Here is a 24258-nt window from a genome sequence, read left to right as displayed (position 1 = left end):
TTTTTACCATGGATCAGAGTCAGAAGCTTGAGAAAGTAGCTTATCACTGATCTTGACTCTCTCTCCAGGGAGAATACAATTTCTCAAAGGGGAATAGAGTCCTGATGGAACAGTAACTCACTCTTGGCCCAAAACTGTCAAGCAAGGACTATCTAAGGCTATTAATGTTGGGTGTTTAGGATCCAGAAGATTGTTATAGACATGATCAAGAGCTGAGCACTTACTGCCCTGTAGGATGCCACGCCCCACACAGAGATTTCACACCTAAACCGATTTCAATTAACAGGTAACACTCAACAAAACAGAATTTACTTTCAGTTGTTTGGTTTTCTTGGTTGCTTATTTTGGTGAATAATAAAGTTAGAATACAGTTCTGAATATTAGATAACTCTGAACTTTGGATATATTATCTCACGTGTGAAAGCAAGGTATTCAACAGCCTTTAGGTCTGTGCGCTGCGTTCTCACCTGGCGAGCAGCGTAACTTCCAGGGGATCCTGGATATCGCTCTATCAGCAACGGTCGCAGGTCATTTTGCCACATTTCAGAAATACTGGTGCCTTCTGCAACTTGCTGGAGAGACGATGAGTTCAAAATGGCTGGTTGGTGATAATTCTGAGGATTAAACAATATTATTTAAATGACTATTGTTTCATAATGTTTAAGACTTTCCCTGAGACATCTGCAATGGAAAAATATTGGCTTTGAATCTCAAAATAAAGGGATATCTCTTAGGTTATACAAGGCACATTGAGCTACTCAAATTAAAAACTGACCCCTAAGATCTAGAAAGTTAGACTAATTCTTTTGGCAGCTTACTTTAAAAACAAAATTAATATAATACTATTTAACATTTATTTCCTGTGTACGTTTTGATGACTTTTGGTTCAATTGCTTTGTAAATCTACGGTTTTAAAATACCAATTATTGATCTTCTGTTCTTAAGAAAACCCAGTATTTTAAAACTATAGGCAACAAACAGTATGTTTTGTTAGTATAATTGCTTTTAAAAAGGCAGGATGGTGTTACAGAATAAGTATGGTGTTGGAGTCGGAGAAGCTGGATTCAAAGCTTCTGACTGCCATTTATATGTTGTGTGACCTTGGACAGGTCCCTTAACTTCTCATTCCTCTCAAAACACTAATAAAGGAATTTAAGCTGGATCTGTGCTGTGCAATATGGTGGCCACTAGCTACATGTGACTATTAAGTTCTTGAAATGTAGCTGGTTGAATTGAGATGTCCTTTAAGTATATAATATACATACTAGATTTCAAAGATTTAGTATGAAAAAATTGCAAAAGGTTTCAATAATTTTTATAGATTACATGTTAAAATGATAATTTATGATATATTGTTACATAAATATATTATTAAAATTTCATCTATTGCTTTTTCCATTTTTAATATAGCTACTAGAAAATTTTAAATTTCTATGTGCTTCTCATTATTTGATTCTATTGAACAGCTGTACCCTACACAATTGTTCCAGTTCCTTCCAGTCAGAGTTTGATGATTCTATAACCCACTAAACTAGTACACTTTTTATCTTCAGTTGAAATTATTTTAATGTTCAATTAACATTCACATTCTTAGGTACACTGATAAATTAGTTAAGTGAAACTTAAACAGATGAATAAACGTAACACTCAAGTTTGTATTTGGGATATTACTTTATACATACTGTATTTTCTTTTGACACTAGTAGTGATAAATCATTTATTCATTACATACTTATCAGACACTCAATGATGGAATGTGCTACTCCTCCCCACTTCCCACAGGGAAGTGAGTGGTTTGATCAGATGATTTCTTCCCTACAGGGAATAATGAAGGTAGCAAGGATATTAAGTTCTTTGGAATGCAAAACAAAAATTGGGGCAGCCTTGTCTATTTGTTGAATGTGTCAAAGTAATCACATCGGTATTTCATTCCATGTCGAATACTCCATACGGCTGGTTAGAAACTGTGGAATTAGAGAATGCTTATTGCCTAACTACTTATACTCATCTACACTAACATATGTCTCAGCATTACTCTTTGGCATCATCATGGGAAGAACATGGGCTGTGGATTCAAACAAACCCTCTCAACACAGCCCCTACCACTTACTAGCTGTTAACTCTGGTGAGGCTACTTAACCTCATAAGGCTCAGTTTCTTCATCTGTATAATGGAAGTAATAATGCCTACTTCTTAGGGTAATTTTAATTAAGTGAGCTAATACATGTAAACTGCCATAGTAAATATTCTTTAAGTTTTATTTCTATTACCTTCTATCATACACAAAAGGGATAAAAGCTGAAAAGGCCATTTAGAGATGATCTAGTCCAACCTGTTTGATTTATGTCCGTGGAAACTGAGGTTCATAGAAACCAGCTGATTGTCCAAGGTCAGAGGAGAGTTACGGGTAAGTCCATGAAGAGGTCTCAGTTCCGTCCAGCACTAGTTCAGCCCTGCCTCCCTCCCTCATCTATTCGCTTCCCATTTACTCCCGAATGTTGCCTGGACATCTTAAGGTTTGTGTTTATTTACTGCAAATACATTTTAAAATATATTTCCTTAATAAATTTGTCACTGCAGCCTTTAAATTCCTTGGTACTCCAGAATCAACGTCCATCCACATTAACTCTCAAACAGTACTTTGAGAAGAAAGCCAAAGCTAAAAGACAAAAGAATGGAAATGGGAAAAGAGAAAATGAAGGTAAATCAGAAGACCTTACCGTGGTTAATTATTACTTAACTCGGCGGATGAGAGCTTGTCTAGTCTCTCCTGTGGCTCACAAGCCCCAGGCAGGGCCGCTGGCCCCAGCCTACCATGCTTCAGTCACCCTCGCATCCCTCCAGGCCCCGAGGCACTGTAAGGCTGAGCCCTGTTGGGGCCTTTGGGGCCTTCTGTCTGGAAGGCTTTTTCCTTCCTCTTCACCTGGCTAACTCCTGCTCATTGAAGGTGGTAGTTTAGAGGCCACTTCCTTGGGTTGTTACTTGTTGAATGCCTGATTTCATACAAGGTGTCAGCTCCTTGAGAGCAAACGCTCTCTTATTTTCCGTTCTCTTCCTAGCTCAGACTGAGGACTCAATAAATACTGGGTGAATTCATCAAATGAGGAAGTGACAGGTGACTATCTTTCTAAAACTAACTTCCCTGAGACTGTGTTTACATAATAGTAAAGTAAAATGGGTCTTTTGCTATCATAAATATTAAATCAGTTGAATGCACAAGCAATTTTAAAGACAGAAAAGACAGGTGGCTACCGGCTGCAAAGGAAATGCTGTAGTTCAATATCGGTGAGCTTTGTTCTTTTTGAATTTCTGATAGTCGATGCTTGTGATGACTTAGAGTTGGGTTGGCCCAGGGCAGTTATTGTGACGATCAAGAACTATTGTTTCGAAAGCTGTTTACACGGTGACTCCTTTTCTAATGATTGACAATATGCCATCCCAGAGCCTATCCGGTTGCTGTGGTCAGGGTCATGTCCACAAGTAAAGGGAATCAAGCTCATGTCTTTTTTAACAGGTGATTTATGGAGGCTTGAAAGAGTTCTTAAGGGATTTCAGAAAAAAGAGAAACGAAACAAAGAACTCTCCAGCTTTTCTAGCTGTAACAGATAATGTGGGTGAAGCACAGTTGACAAATATCACCCCAAAACTGCTTACTGGATGAATAAAGGGAAGTTACACAAGTAGGCCTGCTGATATCCTGAATACAGAGACTCGCGTGCGTTTTTCCTCAGTCTCCTGGGCTTGACCATTTAATTAACGTACTTCAGTAAAGAGCACCCCCCCCTTCTCTGCCTCCCTGGGAGGAAAAGTGCCCCTATGAAATCACAGCGAAAAAGCTACCCAGTCAGTGAAGGCTAGAGATGGAAAGCAACCACCCTCAGTTAATTACTTAAGCCTTTATATTCATTAGAGCCCTCTATGGAAAAGCATTTGACTTCTCCAACCTAAATGGAACCCATTCCATTTTTACAGAGACTCACTCTCTGAACTCAATAAACAGAAAAATCTACGTGGAGAAGAGAGGAAGGAAAAAGAGGAGAAACCTGGAGAGAAAGTGTGCGCTGGGCGTGAGGAAAGTAAACGAGGTAGAAATAGTGTTGAGCCAATGTTTAGTGCAAAGCCCAAATTCTTCTAGGTTCGGTTCAGTTAAACGACACATGGACAATTTTCTATTAGTTCAGGACTTCTCAGAGGAATGAGTCTCTGTTACAGCCCCTGCCTTATCTTTTCACCCAGGCAGAAAGGACAATAAGTCTGCTTAGGGTGACAAAAATCTTTCTGCTAAAAAAGTGTGAACCAGATATCCTGAAGCAACTCCTCCAAGCTAATCACATGGTGCCACGCCAAAGAGGGTTTTAATTACATCATTTGTAGTGCTGGCCCAGCTTGCAGAGGGATTTGAGGCTCCAAATCATTGAATTAAAGGGAGAGCATACAGAAGCTCAGCCAACTCAATTCCAGCTTTCATCCCATACGAGCGTCTCCCGACAGCACTCAGGTAACTCCTGTGTCTACCTGCAAATTCAACCCAGCCAGCATTTAATGAACTCCTTCTATGTGTGGATACCACTGACATTACAAATGCAGTTGCATTAGAGTAGGGAACTGAATAAGATAAAGGTATGTCTTCTTTCAATGCAAGCAAGCATCTATCTAAAAGCAAAGCTGTGCAGGCTTGGAACAATTCAGGGTCAAATCCCAGCTCCCTGATTTAGTAGCAACCAATCAATGTGTCCCTCTCACATCAATGTTTCTCTCTCTCTCCCTCCCTCCCTTCCACTCTTTCTAAAAATCAATGGGAAAATATTGCCAGGTAAGGATTAACAATAACAGCAAATATATAAACATATATGTCACTCTTAACAGTTGTCAGTCATTTGCACCTACGGGAGGACAGATTTTATGGGATTCCTTTCAACAGCTGGTTGACAAAGTTGTACTAAAGGAATAAGATTGGGGATTGGGGAAGGCAGGATTCAGAAGTAATTTTGGAATATGGATCAACCCCCAAAAGAATGACCTTTAAGCCCTGGCCAGTTTGGTTCAGCGGTTAGCACATCGGCCTGCGGTCCAGAGAGACCCGGGTTCAGTTCCCACTAAGGGCATATACCTCGGTTGCAGTTTGTCCCTGGCCTCAGTTGGGGTTATGCAGGAGGCAGCCACTCGATGTGTCCCTTTTACTTTCATGTTGAGGTTTCTCTCTCTCTCTTCCTTTCTCTCCCTCCCACTCTATCTGAACAAAAAATGGAAAAATGTCCTTGGGTGAGGATAAAAAAAGAAAAGAATGACCTTTAAGCTCTATAAGGGAGATTAGGGGAAGGGAGAAATAAGGAGTGAGAGAAGAGAAGGTTGCGAAAACAAACTTATTTTGGAATTCCATTTAGGGTCCACGTTGACCCAGAGAGGGGTAAGTAAGCGCTTCTTCAGGCCCTCCAAGCCTCCCACCAGCCCCACACTCCCTCACTAGCTGGACACTGTTCCCTGAACCATCAGCCAGGACCCATCTACTTTGGAGAAGAAAAGTGAGGAGAAAAGGAATGAGGTCTCTTCAATTCACTGGTGCAATCATGGTCGAGTTTCCTCATCTGTAAATTGGGAATAAATGTACCCTTCTCATAGGGGCACTGTGAGGTTCAGAATATTGCTTTTATGGAGAAATTGTTTGCAGGTTTTAAATAACAAAATCTCAATCTTCTGAACGCAACCATAAACTAGGGTTGAACTGTTTTTACATAGTGATGCCACAGGAAAGGACACACCTTTATTTCACAGCCAAGGAAAATGGATTTCAAAATCAATGCTTTACCATGCCTCACCTTTTGGCAGGCCAGTGTACCAGGGGCACACCTCACATGATTAAAATATACATGTCATAGAGAGCAGGAAGGCATGTATTTTCGTGGTGACTAATTCTTTTCCCAGGCTGCAGACTGTACTGGCTGCCTGGAGGACTTTGCGAAGGCCTACAGAAAAAGGAGGGAGGGGAACAGAAATCAGGAATTGTAACAGCTGATATTGTCATTTGTTCATTTGCTTGCTCCATTATTCCAGAAAGCATCCAGCTTCCCAAAACAATAGTGACTAGAAACTTCTTAACTATAAAAGGGACTTGTGCTTTAGAAGACATTTCCCAAAAGTTCAATTCTGATGTACACCTACTGATGAAGTTATTTTTCTTATAGTAAAGTTACTCTTGAGTTGACTTCCTGCATCCCTGCTGGGTTCCCTGTGGCTGACGGTCTCCAAGTGTGCCCCCAAATGGAGAGGCTAACGAAGCCTAACCCAGGGAACAGAAGTAGGCTGTTCAATAAGTGTGCATGTGGCGGGACGGAGCTTGCTGTGGAGCCAGTACAGGGCTGGTGTGTTCCCCAGTGTGCCTGGGTGAGTAAATACAGGCATATTGTAAGCATTTAAAAGATCTGTTCAACGACACTGTCAACGTTTATATCTCTTTACGTTGCTGCTTTTCTTCATAACTTTTTGTTTGTTTAATCTTCCCAGAGGATACTTTTCCATTCATGTTTAGATAGACATAGAGTGGAAGGGAGGGAGAAAGAGAGAAACATCTATGTGAGAGAGAGACATTGACTGGTTGCCTCCCCCACGACCCAAAGCCAGGTCTGGGGATCAAATCTGCAACCCAGATATGGGCCCTTGACCAAACTTGAACCTGCGACCCTTTGGTCCATGGCTGAAGCTCTAATCACGGAGCAAAACCGGCCAGGGCTTTTCTTAGTATCTTTAAGAACATACCATTTTACTCTGATACCATTAACATTTGCACAAGTCCCTAGCAATTTCATGATTTCAAAATTGTTACACAAGAAAGGTAAATAACTGTGAACCTGCTTACTTCACACAGAGGGCACTTGCAAAGTACTTTTCTTCTAAGTTCCTTATATGAAATGTGCACCTACAACTAGATATATTGCTCTGACAAGTGCCCTTTACTTTCTTTTAAGACAAAAATAATATTTTTAAAAGTACAGTGGATTGCCCTGGCTTGTCTGACTCAGCGGTTAGAGCAGTGGCCCACAGACCAACGGGTCTCAAATTCAGTTCGGTCAAGGGCACATACCTGGGTTGCAAGTTCATCACTGGCCCTGGTTCGCTCTTTCTGGAGGCAACCAATGGATATAAGTCTCCCTCCCTCCTTCTGTCCGTTCCTTCCACTCTCTCTAAAAATCAATGGAAAAATATCCTTGGGTGAGGACTTTTTTAAAATAAGGAATAAATTAAAGTACAGTGGGTCTCCAGTTAAGCTCCTTGGTTCGGGGCTGCTCCGCTTAAGAATCTAAAACGGACCAACAATAACACGTCTGTCCAGAGACTACATGGAAACTTCAACGTCCCCAGGGTGTCCTGGGATGCAGCGGTAAGAGACCGTGGGCACACTCCCAGGCGCGCCTGGCACCCAGGAGGTGCCCGGGAGCTCTGGGACCTCTGACACGGTGGGTCCGGAGTGGGTGGCTGCGCGGCTAAGCGCTCTCACCTCCCCGCGGGCTGCGGCTGGCGAGACACACTTCCTGTGCCTATCAGTACCCGCATCAGACCCAGCCGAGGGGAGGCCGGTGACATCACCCAGCTCCCGTGGCGTCCCCGAGGCCGGCGAGGCACCCGGCGTGGACGCAGAGCCCGGACTCCCCCAGGCGCGCGAGGCAGGCACCGCTGCCTGGGCCGGGGACCATGGCTCTGCCCCGCCTCCCTCCATGCCTAGGTGGGGCTCGCTGGACCCCAGATCCCCGCGCCCGTCAAGAGCCGCCCAGGTACAATCGCGGAACAGCAGCCCCTCACCTTCTCCTGGGTCCAGGCTGGGGCGCCTGGACTGATCCCCGGGGTTGCCAGGGGCAGGGAGGCCAGCAGCAGCAGGTGGAGGGTGGCCACGACGCGCTGGTCCCCGCTGCCTGCCATCTCTCCGAGGCTCTGTGCGCCGGGTCCCTGGGCCGCCGGCGGTCACGAATCCGGGAACGCGCGTCCTTCTCCTTTCCTCTTCTCCACCCTTGGGTCGACTGCGCCCGCCCCCCCCCCCCCCCCCATCGCCTCCCGGCCACCTCCCCACTGCGCCGCGCAGGCTGAAGCCGCAGCTCTCCTCCCTCCCACCCTCCCACCCTCCCTCTCCTCCAACCTTAGCAACCCCCGGGCTGGGCTGTTCTGGGAGGCTCAAGCTTCCACATCCAAGGGAACAGAGAATGGATACTTCCTTGTCTTGGAGAGGAAGGGAGGAAGGAAAGAAGAGACGTGGAAGAGGCATTTTTATGATCTCCAGCGCCGCAACTGGGAATAGAAAGGGGAGCGAGGCTTCACCAGACCCTGTGAGATTATTTAGTGTTTTCCCACAGCTTGTTTTCCACAGGGAATGACATTTACTGAGACTTTTGTCCGGGGCACTGTTCTGGGTGCTCTTCCCATGTTCCCTCATTAAGTCTTCATAAACATGTGCACTGGACATCTATCCCATTTACAGATATGAAAACTGAGACTCCCTGTCCTCCATACAAGGCCTGAACTGGAACCTTCAAACAGTCCATCATACCTTTTCTCTTTTTTCTCACAAAGAGTTACCTTGCCAAACTGAGACAAGTGGTTGAAGTAATTACCTGAAATAAGTAAGATCTAAAATGTTCAGGATGGTTCTTTAGGCAGTCATCTAAATGCATCCCCTCAAAAGGAAAAGCTGCCCTGGCCAGTTTGGCTCAGCGGTTAGAGCATCAGCCTGAGACCCGGGTTCGGTTCCCGCTAAGGGCACGTACTTCGGTTGCAGTTTGTCCCCGGCCCTGGTTGGTCGTACAGGTGGCAGCCACTCGATGTGTCCCTTCACGTCGATGTTTCTCTCTCTCTCTCCCTTCCTCTCTCTCTCTCCCACTCTATCTGTACAAAAAATGGAAAAATATCCTCGGGTGAGGATAAAAAAAAGGAAAAGCTAAGTACAATTGAATTTCCTTTGTCACATCAAAGATCAGTTATCAAGATAATCCAAGAAAAAATAAAACTATCTCAATTTTGTTTGTAGGTGTCTGGTCTAAACTGTCAGGACAATTCACCATCCTCTTTATCTTTCATAGTCAGAATCACCGTGTGGCATATCCTGAGTCATCTCTTAGTAACATAGATCCCAGGAAAATCAGAACAGGACACTGAAACAGACCTGTTTCCCAGAGAGCAAATGTCTGAAGGGAATGGACTCAGCCAAAAAGCTGACTTGGACTCTTTTCTAGGCTTGGCTGTTAGAATCTGAGTTTAAAAAGAGAGGACTGGCCTGGGAAGACAATGTTCTGCCCTCCTCTGGAGCTACAGGGGAAGACGGGATTTAAATACCTACTTTCCTGATGTTCAGAGTTACTAATCCTATTCATGTCTGAGAGTTTTGAGTGACAAGTTAATTCTTTAGGCTTAAACAAAATTAAATAGCATCTTTATTACATTCATGGACAGTTCTTCTGATAATCAGACCACTTCAGAACTTTCTATTGGTACAATATTCAGAACAAAATCACTATGACATGTAAAATCATGGGTTTACTGAATGTCTGGGTAACAAACAGCCTGTTTTCCTTACCCTATTGCATTTTTATCTTTCTACAATATGATACCTATTTTTTTTTTTAAAGAAAGGTGGAAATAGCAAAGCTTGTGAAATAAAATGTTAACAATAATATGCTAAGTATAAATAATTCAAAATAAGAAAATGCTTGAGTTAAAATGTTGACACATAATTTGATGATTTTCCATTCCTGAGAGTTCTCCAAGTTTGGTTATATTTAAGTCAATAAGATGCTGTTGTAGTTTGGGATCTACAGGAAGCAGACTCTGAGACTGAGTTTAGCATTCAGGATGTGTATTAGGGAGTGCCCTTGGGACAAAACCCTGAGGGAGGGAGAGGGAGGAACAGGACTGGACCGAAAGCAAATTTAGCAGGGAAGTGGGCCCCTCTCCACAGCCTCACCCAACCCCACAGGGAGCCCTGGAGCTGAAATCTCCAGTCAGAGTTGTCCCATGGAGTCAGAATGGCTGGGGCTTTATACCCCCACTTTGATGGGGTGACTTCCTGCAAGCAGCTCTCCGTAGCCAAAGGACTTGACAGCTAGAGGCTGTCTGCCAACAGCACACTAACAGCAGCAGCAGAGTCCTTCCCTGAAGGATCTGAGCAGTGCATTCCTGTATCTACCACTAATGCAATTGTATAGTGCATCTTGTACAAATCTAAAACATTTTATATGAGAAGCTGATTTTAGTAAATTGTGTTTTTACACATGGGCTTTCCTGACAACTTTCTGTAAATGTACAAGTCCAACACAACTCTCTATTTGTGTATCCCTACCTTCTTTATTCACATCTTTTCTTGTGCCTTATAGACTAAATATCCTTCCCCCCTTTCCTTCACTCATTCTTTTCTCGTCTCCTTTATTCTGGAAACTCTTAGAAATTGCTCATATCTACTTTTTTAAAATATCTGCTATTTTTCACTACTGCAACTTTTCCTTTCTCCAAACTCTTCCTGTAGAAGATAATACATGACTATTACATTTTTTTTTTATTCCTCACCTGAGGATATTTTTCTAGTTATTATCAGATAGAGTGGGAGGGAGGAAGAGAGAAAGACAGAGAGAAACATCGATGTGATAGAGCCACATCAACTGGTTGCCTCCTGCATGACCCAACCAGGGCCGGGGACAAACCACAACCAAGGTTCGTGCCCTTGACCAAAATCAAACCCATGACTCATTGGTCTAGAGGCAATGCTCTAACTGCTGAGCCAAACGGCCAGGACTTATTACATTTAATCAACAATTCCAGGCCCTGTTTATCATCATGGAAAAAAAAAATGTGTGCATGCAGTGATAGCCCTAGTCACAAGTGGAGTTGTTATCTTTATTATAGATTATATTCTGTGATTTGAAGCACATTAGGACCGAACTGACATAAAAGATCTTCCCATGTAGTTGCCATGGCAGGATTTTCATACACCTAGTCCCACCTATAAAGTGAGACCAGTGGACCAAAGCAGTAATGAACAGAATTTCTTTTAAAACAGTAGTTTGCAAAATGTGATCCATGCGTCCCCAGAGATTCCCCAAAACCCTTTTTTATTTTTTTAATCTTCACCTGAGGATACTTTTCCATTTATCTTCAGAGAGAGTGGGAGGGAAGAAGGGAGAGAGAGAGAAACATTGACGTGAGATACATCAATTGGTTGCCTCCCACACAGGGACCGAACTGTGCCCTGGACCAGAATCAAACTCATGATTTCTTTGGTCCAAGGGCTGACACTCTAACCACGGAGCCAAACCAGCCAGGGACCCTAAGACCCTTTTAAATGTCTGCAAGGTCAACTTAATTTTTATAAAAATACCAAAGCAAGATTTGCTTTTTCTCACTGTATTAACTTTGCACTGATGTTGTAAAAGCAAATGGTGGGTAAAACTCTGGCACCTTAGCACTTATCAAATCAGGACACAAAACTGCACTGTTAGAAAACCAAAACTGTGTCCTGGCCAGTTTGGCTCAGCAGTTAGAGCTTCGATCCACAGACCGGAGAGTCCCAGGTTTGGTTCCCGCTAGGGGCACGTACCTCAGTTGCAGTTTGTCCCTGGCTCTGGTTGGGGTTGTGTGGGTGGCAACCATTCGATATGTCTCTCTCACATCGATGTTTCTCTCTCTCTCTCTTCCTCCCGCTCTCCCTCCTGCTCTATCTGAAGATACATGCAAAAATGTCCTTGGGTGAGGATAAAAGGAAAACAAAAATACTGTACTTGTAGTCATGTACTCTTCACTGCCATGCATGAGAGAGAGAGAGAGAGAGAGAGAGAGAGAGAGAGAGAGGAGACAAGATGATTAAAGAAAAAGAGCCAGTCTCACTTAAGAACATCATTGATGAAGCAATAGAAATTGTGATTAAATTTCAACCCTTGAGTACATCACGTCTTTTTTTTTTTTTTTATCTTCACCTGAGGACATTTTTCCATTTTTTTTGTTCAGATAGAGTGGGAGGGAGAGAAAGGAAGAGAGCAAGAGAAACATCAACATGAAAGGGCCGGGGACAAACTGAAACAGAGGTACGCACCCTTAGTGGGAACTGAACCCAGGTCTCTCTGGACCGCAGGCTGACACTCTAACCGCTGAGCCAAACTGGCCAGGGCGTCACATGTTTTTTTAAACAGCTTTATTGAGATATAATTAAAATACATTAAACTGAACATATTTAAAGTATACAACCTGATGGATTTTAACATGTTTACACCCATGAACCTGTCACCACAATCAAGAGAATGTACATGTCCATTTCTTTTTCATGGGTTATTTAAATTGTGTTATTTAGTTTCCAAATAGTTAAGGATTTCCCTGATATCTTTTTGTTATTGATTTCAAATTTTATTCTATTATGGTCAGGGAACAAACTTGGTATGAATGAATCCTTCACAATTTTTTGAGAATTGTTTTATAGGCCATAATATGAACCATCTTGGTAAATATTCCTTCTGTACATGAAAAGAATGTGTATTTTTCTGTGATTGGATAGAATGCTCTATAAATGTCAATTAGGTCAAGGTACTTGGTAATGTTCCCCAAATCCTCCATGTAACAACTGATTTTCTACTTGTTCTATTGATTACTAAGAGAATGGTGTTAAAATCTCTGACTATAATTATGGATTTGCCTATTTCTTTTGGTTCTATTAATTTTTAAAAAATTTTTTTCTTGCCTTAGCCAGTTTGGCTCAGCAGTTAGAGCTTTGGCCCATAGACCAGAGAGTCCCAGGTTCAGTTTCCGCTAAGGGCACGTACCTTGGTTGCAGTTTGTCCTCGGCCCCAGTTGGGGTCGTGTAGGTGGCAACTACTTGATGTGTCTCTCTCACGTCAATGTTTCTCTCTTTCTCTTCCTCCCTCTCTCCCTCCTGCTCTGTCTAAAGATAAATGCAAAAATGTCCTCGGGTGAGGATAAAAAAAAAAAAATTCTTGCCCTAGCCTGTTTGGCTCAGCGGTTAGAGCGTCGGCCTGCGGTCCCGAGAGACCCGGGTTCGGTTCCCGCTAAGGACATGTACCTCGGTTGCAGTTTGTCCCCAGCCCTGGTTGGTCGTGGGGGTGGCAGCCACTCGATGTGTCCCTTTCACATCGATGTTTCTCTCTCTCTTCCTCTCTCCCCCTCCCACTCTACCTGAACAAAAAATAGAAAAATGTCCTCAGGTGAGGATTAAAAAAAAAAAAAATTCTTTATTGATTTGAGAGAGGAAGGGAGAGGAGAGAGAGATAAAAACATCGGCTGCCTGTCACATGGCCCCACCGGGGATCAACCTGCAATCCTGGTATGTGCCCTGTCCCGGAATTGAACTGGCAACTTCCTGATGCATGGGTTGACGCTCAACCACTGAACCACACCGGCCGGGCTAATTTTTATATAATGTATTTTCTAAGTTTTGTGTTTAGGATTGTAATTTCCTTTTGACCATTTGATCCCTTTATCAGTATGAAATAAATTTCTTTATACTTGGTAATATTTTTTGCTCTGAAATATACATTTTTCCTAGTATTGATATAGCCACTACAAGTTTCTTTTGATTAGTATTAGCAAGGTATATTTTTCCCCATCCCTTTTACTGTTAAACTGTTCTCTTATATACATATAAAGTGGGTTTCTTGTAGGCAGCATATAGTTAGGTCTTGCTTTTTTATCCAGTTGGGCAGAAGACCAAAATAATATAATACAGAAGAATGAATGCATAAAAAATCCAACTGTTTTCTAATAACTCAGACATTTAAATTTTTTTAAATGTTCAAAAATGCCAATCCTCTCACAAAATTATTTTTGTTTTAGAAAATATAGTGATTTTTTTCATAGGAAAGTGTTATTTAACATATAATGCTTTTGCTATTTTTAAATAAATTCATAATCAAATATTTACAAAATGCCTGTTTTCATTTCCAATAGAATAAATATTAATAGACACCATCCACATAAAGAAAAGTTATTTGTGGTATTTAATAACTGTTACTAATGTAAAGGAATCTGAGACCAAAACATTTGAGAACGTATTTTACCTAGGAGAGAATACATTAAGCCAATGGAATCATCTAAAAAGCTTTTGGTTTGTGAATGGATTTTCAAAAATTAATGACTGGGTGCCACCCCTAGACATTCTGATAAAATTAGTCCGGTGTGTGGCTTGGACATCAGGTTTCTTTAAAATTCCCCAGATGAGTCCAGCCGGTGTGGCTCAGTGGTTGAGCATCGACCCATGCACCAAGAGGTCGCCAGATCAGAGCACATGCCCAGGTTGTGGGCCCGATTCCTAGTCGGGGTCATGTAGGAAGTGACCAATCGATGTTCTCTCTCATCGATGTTTCTATATCTCTCTCCCTCTCCTTTCTTCTCTCTCTAAAATCAATAAAGAAAAAAAAATTTTTTTTAAAGAGAAAGAAACACTTGTACAAACTGAAATGAGATTAATTTATAAAAAAAATAAAATTCGCCCTGGCCGGTTTGGCTCAGCGGTTAGAGGGTTGGCCTGCGGTCTACAGAGACCCAGGTTCGGTTCCCGCTAAGGGCATGTACTTCGGCTGCAGTTTGTCCCCGGCCCTGGTCAGGTCGTGCGGGTGGCGGCCACTCGATGTGTCCCTTTCACGTCGATGTTTCTCTCTCTCTCTTCCTCTCTCTCCCTCCCACTCTACCTGAACAAAATATCGAAAAATGTCCTCGGGTGAGGATAAAAAAAAAAAAAAAAAAATCCCCAGGTGATTTTAGCAGGGCTGAGAACCACTGCATTAATCACACACTCGGAGAAATACATTAGCAAAAAACATAGATTATGATAACATTAATATGCATCTTATATAGTAGTTATTTTGTCAGACCCTGAGGGTAATAGTAAAAAAATATTGATAAAGTGGGCCAACCCTAGACAAATTATGGAACAGGCACTTTATTTAGTGGTACGTGCCCCTAGGTTCTCTGGTCCGCAGGCTGACGCTCAACCGCTGAGCCAAACTGGCCAGGGCTGGAACACACACTTTAAATTCAAACCTCCCCCAACTCTCCTCTCACTTTTTGCCTCTGCAGAAGCCTCAAAATGAAACACCTTGCCTTTTGTTCCTTTAATAGCCACAGAGAATTAAAGAGGCCCGTATTATATCCCTACCCAAATCCATCCACCACTGCTTTCAATAATGGAATGAAAATTAAAATGTTTACATACACACACACGTTTGCTTCTGCAATATAGAGTCAGACTTTTGCTGTTCCCTAGAAATCTGTGGAATCCAGATTCCTGTAAATCTTCCCAACTCCTTTCACCACAGATGAAGATTAAGTCATGGTGGCAATAAAAATTAGGGGGAAAGCCCTGGCCAGTTTGGCTCAGCTAGGGGCATGTACAAAAAAAAAAAAATGGGGAAAAACTTCCTTTTTCCTGGTTTTCTGGCCCTCTCCCTTCCTAGCCCTTTAGGATAACAGTTCACTCTCCTCTGAAACAAGGGGAGAACATTCATTCATCTTAAACCCTGATACCTTTTCCCAACACTAATCCTGCCCCCAAGCAAAATTCCTTTCACTCCTTTACTTTGTCATGATGTTTTCAAAATCAGTTTTTTTCTGTAGGCTCTGAAAACCAAAAGGTTTCAAATTCCAAAGAAATGAAGTTTAATCCATTCAAAGAATTGAGAATAGAGAGAACCAACCAAAGAGAAGAACCAAAGAGAAATTTCATCACCTTACAACCCACAGAAGAGACAGCTCTGATCTATACAATACCAAAATTGACAGTAATGTGAAGTTTTAGTCAATTGTTTGTTATGAAGAGTAGATATACATATAACGTTTGTATCTATATTTATAGATACATTTTGACTTTTTATTTTAAAAATTCTGTCTATAGTAAACATATTTTTCATCTTATAGGATCAAGTAGGTGACAAGGCACCAGTTTCTAGAATATATATATACATATACATATACATATACATATACATATACATATATATACATGTATATATTTTTTAAATCTTCACCTGAGTCCTGGCCGGTTTGGCTCAGCGGTTAGAGCATTGGCCTGCAGTCTGGAGAGACCCGGGTTCGGTTCCCGCTAAGGGCATGTACCTCGGTTGCAGTTTCTCTCTCTCTCTCCCCCTCCCACTCTATCTGAACAAAATATCAAAAAATGTCCTCGAGTGAGGATAAAAAAAAAATCCTCACCTGAGGATATTTTTCCATTTATCTTCAGATGGAGTGTGAGAGAGAAAGAGAAACATTGATGTGAGAGAGACACATCGACTGGTTGCCTCCTGCATGACCCTGACCAGGGATGGGAACCGAACGGCAACTGAGGTACACACCCTTGACCAAAATCAACCCCTCGACTTGCTGAGCCAAACCTGCCAGGGCAATTTCTGGAATATATTAATGATAATATGTAAAAGACAAAAAGCTGTTAGCTCAAGAACTTGTTTCCATTCCAAGGTACTGGCTAAATGTTTATGTTGTAAGTTAAAAATATGATCATGGATGTTAGGTGGGTCAATAATATGTTTTGAAAGAATCCCCAATTCTATAACTTAGTATGCTGAGAGATATTATTATCCTCATTGCCAATAAGAAAATTAAAGCACACGGAGTTAAGTAACCTGCCCAGGGGCTTGCAAAGCCAATTCAACTGCAGCCAGTGTACTTTACCTCTATCCTACAGGTTTATCCAGCTTCAAAGGGGAAACTTTCAGTAGCTAGTAACACATAATTTTTAACATGCTGAATGTAAATTTTAATATGCTAAACTTTTGCTGAATGTAAAACCAGCCACCTATGAAATTATTTTATTTCCAATTTTTAAGCAGAATACTCATTTTGTATTGCTTTCTCTCCTTTAATCAAATGTCTAATACCATATCTATTAAAAGGGGAAAAAGTGAATTTTTCAAAAAGATTAAATACCAAAATGTAAATTATTATACTTTAAAATCAAGACTGACACATTATTGTTGTCTTTTGTTTTGAGATCATTTATAAATTTTCCAAGGTATTATATTCTATTTATCTATGTTTTAATGAGATGAAATTATGAGGTTTTTCTACTGATCAGGCTACATAGACTATAATCAGGCTTAACTGTAAAAGTATTCTTTCTCTCAATTTTGGAATCTTAAAGCAGTATTAATTGGGATTATTAATTAGGCCTTTTCTGACTTTTCTTTGTTTCTTTTTTTTTTTTTTTATCCTCACCCGAGGACATTTTTCCATTTTTTGTACAGATATAGTGGGAGGGAGAGAGAGGAAGGGAGAAAGAGAGAGAAACATCGACATGAAGGGACACATCGAGTGGCTGCCGCCTGCACGACCAACCAAACTGCAACCGAAGTACATGCCCTTAGCGGGAACTGAACCTGGGTCTCTCTGGACCGCAGGCCGACACTCTAACCGCTGAGCCAAACCGGCCAGGGCATTTTTCTGACTTTTCATGAAAGAACAATTGTTCCAAGAGTAATTTTTAAGTCATACCAAAAAAATTGCTTGTTTTAAAGATTCAGGTTAAGTGCAACAATCTCAGAAGAGGAAGAAGGATTCTAAAATCTCTTTCCACAGGATTCAAAAATAGAATGCTAAGAAAGCAAATAAAAGTTACACAAATTCACAGAAAATAGCAACAGGCATGAAAAAAAAAAAGTTGACTATGCCACGCAAAGCTATTAATAATAGAAAGTTGCAACATAATACTATAACCCAAATTCTGTCTTAAACCACATATGTATCTTTATTTTTGCTTAAAATAGGATGAATTTATGCTGTTTGTTTTATTTATATATCTGAAAACATTAGCACAGTATTTCAAGTGTTTTAGTAATTCTCAGACAGTACAGATTGTGGTCATAAAAAATCCTTTCAACCCAATGGTTTCTATATTCTCCACTGTCTAGACTCTAGACTCTAGCCAAGACTATAATAAATTAAATGGACTAATCCACCTTCAATTTTAATGTTTGAAAAAGCATTTCAACAGAGCTCATCATCAACACCAGGCCAAGAAGGTACCTAAATTTCCATTAAAAAGAAGCAAAATTACTCAGCATACAATTTTAGTAAGACTAATAATAATCCCTTTCTGTCATTGGCCAAACCTTGATCTTTTGAGTCTTTCACTCAGTAAGTCATATACTTATTATGGGGAACACTCAAGTTTGAATTTAGAGATCTGTAAGAAAGCAAAAGATATTAATTGACTTTCATAATGTATTTGTTTAGTTCTCTAAGAAAATCCTCCTAACAGTTTAAGCTTAAATATGTACTTCAAATTACGAAGAAACAAAGCTATAATTTTAGAAAGTGGGCTGGGCGGAAATTTCATAAGCAAAGGTAATGCCCATAGGAAAATTGTGCATCTTCATTTCATTCTGAGGCAAAGTGGTCCCCTTCTTTCAAGTCTACTCTTGGATTAGAGAAAATGAACACCAATCAGAAAACAAGCTAATGGTTCAGACAGAAAATACATGATATTCAGGACTATACCATATATGCACAATACAGTAGAAATTATTACTCAGGACTTTTAGCGGCTGAATATAAAAGGGAAACATGGCAGAGTGGTTAGATAATAGCCTGATTATATACATCTCTGTGTGCTAGTATTTCAAATGTTTATTAAATTATGCAGCTAGTTACATAATGATTATTTTATAGTGAACACACGTATCTTTAACATATACTTTACGTCTGTAAAAGACTTTGAAAATACAATCCTTACAAGACCAGAGAAATAGCAGTATACTATGTTTTCAATAAAATGTTGAAAACAAATGTTATGATTATTCAAAGTAGTGCCTGAAGGAAATATAAAGAATATCTGACTTGTCATAGTATGATTATGTACTAGTACAGCCTAAACAATAATGACAGGTACACAATGATCTTCCATTGACCCTGCTACATTCTTTAATTATTGTCCTCTTGCCTTTTGCTTCCATTTTAATGTAGTTAACACCAGTAGTTCCCAAATGCCAGTTTCATACTAATGCCTGTCCAGGACTATGCCTTCTCAGTCTGTTACAAAATGAGAAAACTAAGAAAAAACATGTTTTGTTAATAAGGTAATTGTATTTAATTAAAAAGCTGATCTTTATTCTTATATTCTTCCTTCATATTTGATGCTATATATATTTTTTAATCCTCACCCAAGGATATTTTTCTATTTATCTTCAGATAAAGTGGGAGAGAGGGAAAGAGAAACATCGACGTGAGAGGAACACATGACTGGATGCCTCCCGCACGGACCCCAACCAGGGTTGGGGATGAACCACAACCAAAGTGCGTGCCCTTGACTGGAATCAAACCTGCGAGTCATTGATCCACAGGCTGATGCTCTAACCACTAAACCAAACTGGCCAAGGAGATGCTACATTTTTAAAATTGCCTAATAGTTTATGAATTAACTTAATAAATCTTGAGTTTGCTTTTTATTGTCTTGCTCAGTTGTTATTGTTCAATTGTGGTAAAATACATATAACATAAAATTCATCATCTTGCCCTGGCCGGTGTGGTTCAGTGGTTAGAGCACTGGCCTATGCACCAAAGGGTTGTAGATTTGATTCCTGTTCAAGGGCACGTACCTGCGTTGCAGGTTCGACCCCTGGCCACAGTCCAGGTGTGTATAGGAGGCAACCAATCGATGTGCCTCTCTCACATTGATGTTTTTCTCTCTCTCTCCCTCCCTCCCACACTTTCACTCTCTCTAAAAATCAATGGAAAAAATCCCCTTGGGTGAGGATTAAAAAAGAAATTATCATCTTAACCCTTTTAAGAGTACAGTTTAGTGGCATTAAATATATTCACATTGTTGAACAACCATCACCACCATCCATATTCAGAACTCTTTTCATCTAGCAAAACTGAAACTACATCCATCAAATAATGACTTCTCATTCCTTCCTCCCTCCAGCCCTTGGCAACTGCTATTCTATGTATTTTGCTATCCTAGGTACCTCATGTAAGTGGGATCATACAGTATTTGTCCTTTTGTGACTGGCTTATTTCACTTAACATGGTGTCTTCAAGATTCATTCATGTTGTAGCATGTCTCAGAATTTCCTTCCTTTATAAGATTGAATAAGATTCCATTGTATGTATACACCACATTTTGCTTATCTACTCATCCACTGATAGACACTTGGGTGACTTATGCTGCTATGAACAGGGTGTACAAATGTCTTTTCAAGACCCTGCTTTCAGTTCTTTTGGATATCTACCCAAAAGTGTAATTGCTGAATCATATAATTTTATTTTAATTTTTGAGGAATTGCTATACTCTTTTCCACAGCAGCTGCACCATTTTATATTCCTATCAACAGTGCAGAAGGGTTCTAACTTTTCCACATTCCTGTCGACACTTGTTATTTTCTGGTTTTGTTTTTTGTTTTTTTGATAGTAGCTATCCTGATGGGTTTGAGGTAGTATCTTGTTGTAGTTTTTAATTGCATTTCCCTAATGATTAGTGATTTTGAGGTCTTGCTTAATTTTAATGTTCTTAATTGGCAAAACAAGAAGTTGGCAACTCAGTCTCCATTCTTTTGTAAAAATATTGATCCTTGAAATCTGAAAATCTGAGAATGACCAGTGTACTCTATGTGTCCTTTTCTCATCTTCCATGTACCTCTCCAATTCATTTCAGTTTAGCTTTGGCCCTCAATCTTCTCCTGACACCTCTCTCACCAGAGTTAACAAATCATTAACTTATTATTGCCAAATAGAATGGACCTTCTTTCGTACTTATATGATTAATGAAAAGCACAGAGACTCTGGAGTCAAACATAGAATCCTGCTTCCTTCAGCATAGTACAACATCAATGAATGTAATTCCTGTCCCTGGTCTTCCTGCAGGGTAATTTCATCCTTTTCCATAGTTTCATTCTTCACCCTATGCAACAACTCTCAAATTTCTAATATTCAACCATGTCAGTAGAGGACTAAGACTGTGCAAGGCACTCTGCAAGGGATGTGAGAATGAATTAGATGTGACCCCTGCTCTCAAGGAGCTTACAGTTTAGTAAGAGAGAGTGTAGTATAAAGAAGTGTCACAGGTGCTATGGAAAGACCACATCTGGAGCACAAAGAAAGGAATGTTATTCCTATCAGGCCTGAAGAGGACAGGAAAGGCACTACAGAAGAGAATTTGAATTGAGTGAGTCTGAATTGTTTACCAGGTGGAAAGGGTGGGGGAGAAGTACTGCACGAGCAAAAATGCAACTGGAGAACTGCCAGCAATCCACCTCTGCTTGAGGTTCTAGATATATGAAGAATGGGGGTTAGCAATATGAGAAAACAAGGGGCACATTGAAGGGGGAATGCCTTGCTCTAAAGTTAGCACAAGAAAGGCATTGGTTGGCAATTAAAGGATTTTAGGCTCAGGGAATCAATCGTAGGATCAATTCTGCATTTTAGAACTATCATTCTGGTGGCAGAGTGGAAAGTGGATTAAATAAGAGAAGATTCAAGGAAGGGAAATCTCTTAGATCATCATTTCAGTAGCTCAGGTGAGAGTTAATAAAAGGCCTGAGCTAAGATGGTAATAGTGGAAAAGAAGAAAGGGCATACAACACAGGACACATGATGGTATGAAATTGAAGGGATTTAGTAACCAATGAGATTTGGAGAACAAGGGAAAAGGAATTTAGGCTAACCAAAGAAGTTTCTGTCTTGGATGGTGGTACTATGCACTAAGATTGGAAACATGTATAGGAAGAATAGATGGGTTCAGCTAGAGACACGTTAAATTTGTGATCTTTCTGTGGGGCATTCATGTGGTTACAGAAAGAGATCAAGACTGGAGATACAGATTTGTAAGATGGAAGTTGAAGCCATATATAGCAAATGCAGCAGTTGCCCTGACAGTATTTCCTCCATGCTCACCATTCAGGATCCTGTCAACCTGAAGGCTTCCAATTGCAGGTACCCATGCCTTCGTTGGGAGCCCAGTGAGTGAGCTGGCCACCTGGTAATGAGGAGTGACTGCTATAGGGTATGGGGTTTCTTTTGGGGGTAATGAAAATATTCTGAAATTAGTGTCATATTGTATAACTTTATAAATATACTAAAAAAAAAACACAATAAATTGTATACTCTTAAAGGTGGATTTTAGAGTTTGTAAATTATATCAGGTTTTTTTTTTAATTGTGATGAAAAAATACCCTGATGACTCAGCCTAATTGAACTACTTGGTTCACAAACGTCACTCTGGTTTCACACCTATGTGCCTTTGCTCACTGCTGCTTCCAACTAGAATTTTCTTTTTTCTTCCATTCCTCTCTCCATATTTCCAAATCCTACTCTTTCTTCAAAGCCCAGTTAAAATTATCTTTTGTCCATGCATTTAGCCTTCTCCAGGTCAGGGGAATGAACATGTTGTATTTCTCTGACATCTACTAGACATTTATTTTGCCTCCTACTTTTTACTCTTTTGTCTGTATTAGAGATTTTCACATATCTTGTTTAATGAACTTTAGGTTCCTGAGAACAATTGTTTTACCTGTAGATCTATTAAGTGCCTTGCACATAGTAGCCTCTCAAAATATGATTATTGAATCAATACATCAAGGACTGCCCTGGCTGGTTTGGCTCAGCGGTTAGTGTCGGCCCTTAGATACAAGGGTCATGGGTTCAATTCCCAGTCAAGGGCATGTGCCTGGGTTGCAGGTTCAATCCCTGACCCCAGTCAGGGTCATGTGGGAATCAATCATATCAATTTTTCTTTCTTTCTCCCTCCTTCTCTTCCAGTCTAAAAAATCAATGAATAAATATCAATGGGTGAGGATTAACAAAAAATAAAAGTGTATCACAGTGTTATCTCAGTCCTTATACAACCCAGGTGTTGTATCATCTAAGTTAACTGATGATGAAACTGAAGCACATGGAGGTTAACTTGCCTGTGGTCATACAGCTTGTTAAACAGTAGAGTCATGATGCATACCCAGGCAGACTGCCTTTAACGTCCATTACATATGTAGTACATTAGGATGCACTTTTTTTTTTTCCATTTAATTTTCACACAACCCATTGGGGTAAGTAAGTATCTCCCCTCATTTCACAGATAAGGAAATCAATTCTTATTGAGGTTAAATAGCATGCAGCTACTAAATGGCAGAGCCTTGGTTAGACTGTCTTCAAAGGCCCATCCCAACCCTTCCCTTACAGTTGGCTTTTAGGGTTGGTACAATTTCCAGACTCTACATGAGGGAGCTCACTGCTCTGCTCTGGTCAATGCTGGTGTGAAAACTGATTATAGCACTGGTTCCCTATCCAGGTCTGTAGCACCTACTTGTTCTCTTTCTCTTTTCAAATATATTGTAATCAGTTTACAGTATTTCAAAAGAGAGATTTTTTTTCATTAATACTCAATTAAAATGAGATCCAGGATCATATGTATGCATTACCTTCTCTTGGTTGGAGAAACATATTTTGCAACCACAATGATAAACAGAAATACAGGGGACAAGGAAGGAAATTGATTTTTTATTGCCAATTACCTGAATTTTAACTTTTAGGACTCCAAATCAAATCCTAGGTAGAGCTTATGCCATAACCTCTCCCTTCAGTTACCAGATTTTTCTAATCCTCCTTTGAGTTGAAGCATCCTTAACACACCTCTCTTTAATTATACTGTATTTTATAAATATATATGTATATATGTTTTAGATATATAAATATATTTGTAAATATACTTATATTTTCAAATATAATTATCACACAGTATATAATCAAATGGTAAGTTATACAAATATACGTAAAAACAAAGAAAAAAGAGGTGTTATGTGGAATTCTCACACACATACACAAATCCTTAAGCCTCTGTAAGCCCCCTTTGGGGGTCGAACGACCCTTTCACAGGGGTCGCGTAGGACATAACAGTAGCAAAATTACAGTTATGAAGTAGCAACGAAAATAATTTTATGGTTGGGGGTCACCACAACCTGAGGAACTATATTAAAGGGTCATGGCATTAGGAAGGTTGAGAACCATTGCCTATATAATAGCAATTTGATTATTTAGAAAAGTCACTTCTAGGAAGAGTAACATCTGTCTCTTTAAGGACCACGAGAGAAAATGGAAGTCACTAGTGAGATGGGACTGGCTGTAAACAGCTCCAATGAGGTCCTGGGAATCTTGCTGAGAGAGGATATTTGGGGCTGGACTAAAATGTCTGTTGGGAAGTGGAAGGAAGAAAAAGGCAAAGTTAGGTAAGAGCATTCTTTTCAAAAAAGAATGTAAACTTGAGTGAATTTACTTTCAATTTTA

The 24258-nt window shown here is 40.3% G+C and overlaps 1 protein-coding gene across 4 annotated transcripts in view; it reads right to left on the bottom strand.

The window, feature by feature from the left end:
- Positions 1-24258, bottom strand: part of QPCT (glutaminyl-peptide cyclotransferase) — a 50867-nt gene that overhangs the window by 25976 nt on the left and 633 nt on the right. The window contains exons 1-2 of one of the 4 annotated variants that reach the window (XM_036263330.1): positions 7795-7997; positions 468-614 (exon numbers count right to left, since the gene is read on the bottom strand). In XM_036263330.1, the coding sequence (XP_036119223.1) occupies positions 468-614; positions 7795-7911 (264 nt within the window). In that variant the 5' untranslated portion in view covers positions 7912-7997. Of the gene's footprint in view, positions 1-467; positions 615-2332; positions 2509-2720; positions 3076-7794; positions 7998-24258 lie in introns of those variants that run through there. The other 3 variants (XM_036263332.1, XM_036263333.1, XM_036263331.1) reach the window with 3 other exon arrangements.

The sequence above is a fragment of the Molossus molossus genome, unplaced genomic scaffold (assembly GCF_014108415.1).
Source record: "Molossus molossus isolate mMolMol1 unplaced genomic scaffold, mMolMol1.p scaffold_m16_p_15, whole genome shotgun sequence".
In the NCBI taxonomy this organism is placed as follows: Eukaryota; Metazoa; Chordata; class Mammalia; order Chiroptera; family Molossidae; genus Molossus; species Molossus molossus.
This window is presented reverse-complemented; position numbering and strand designations above follow the sequence as displayed.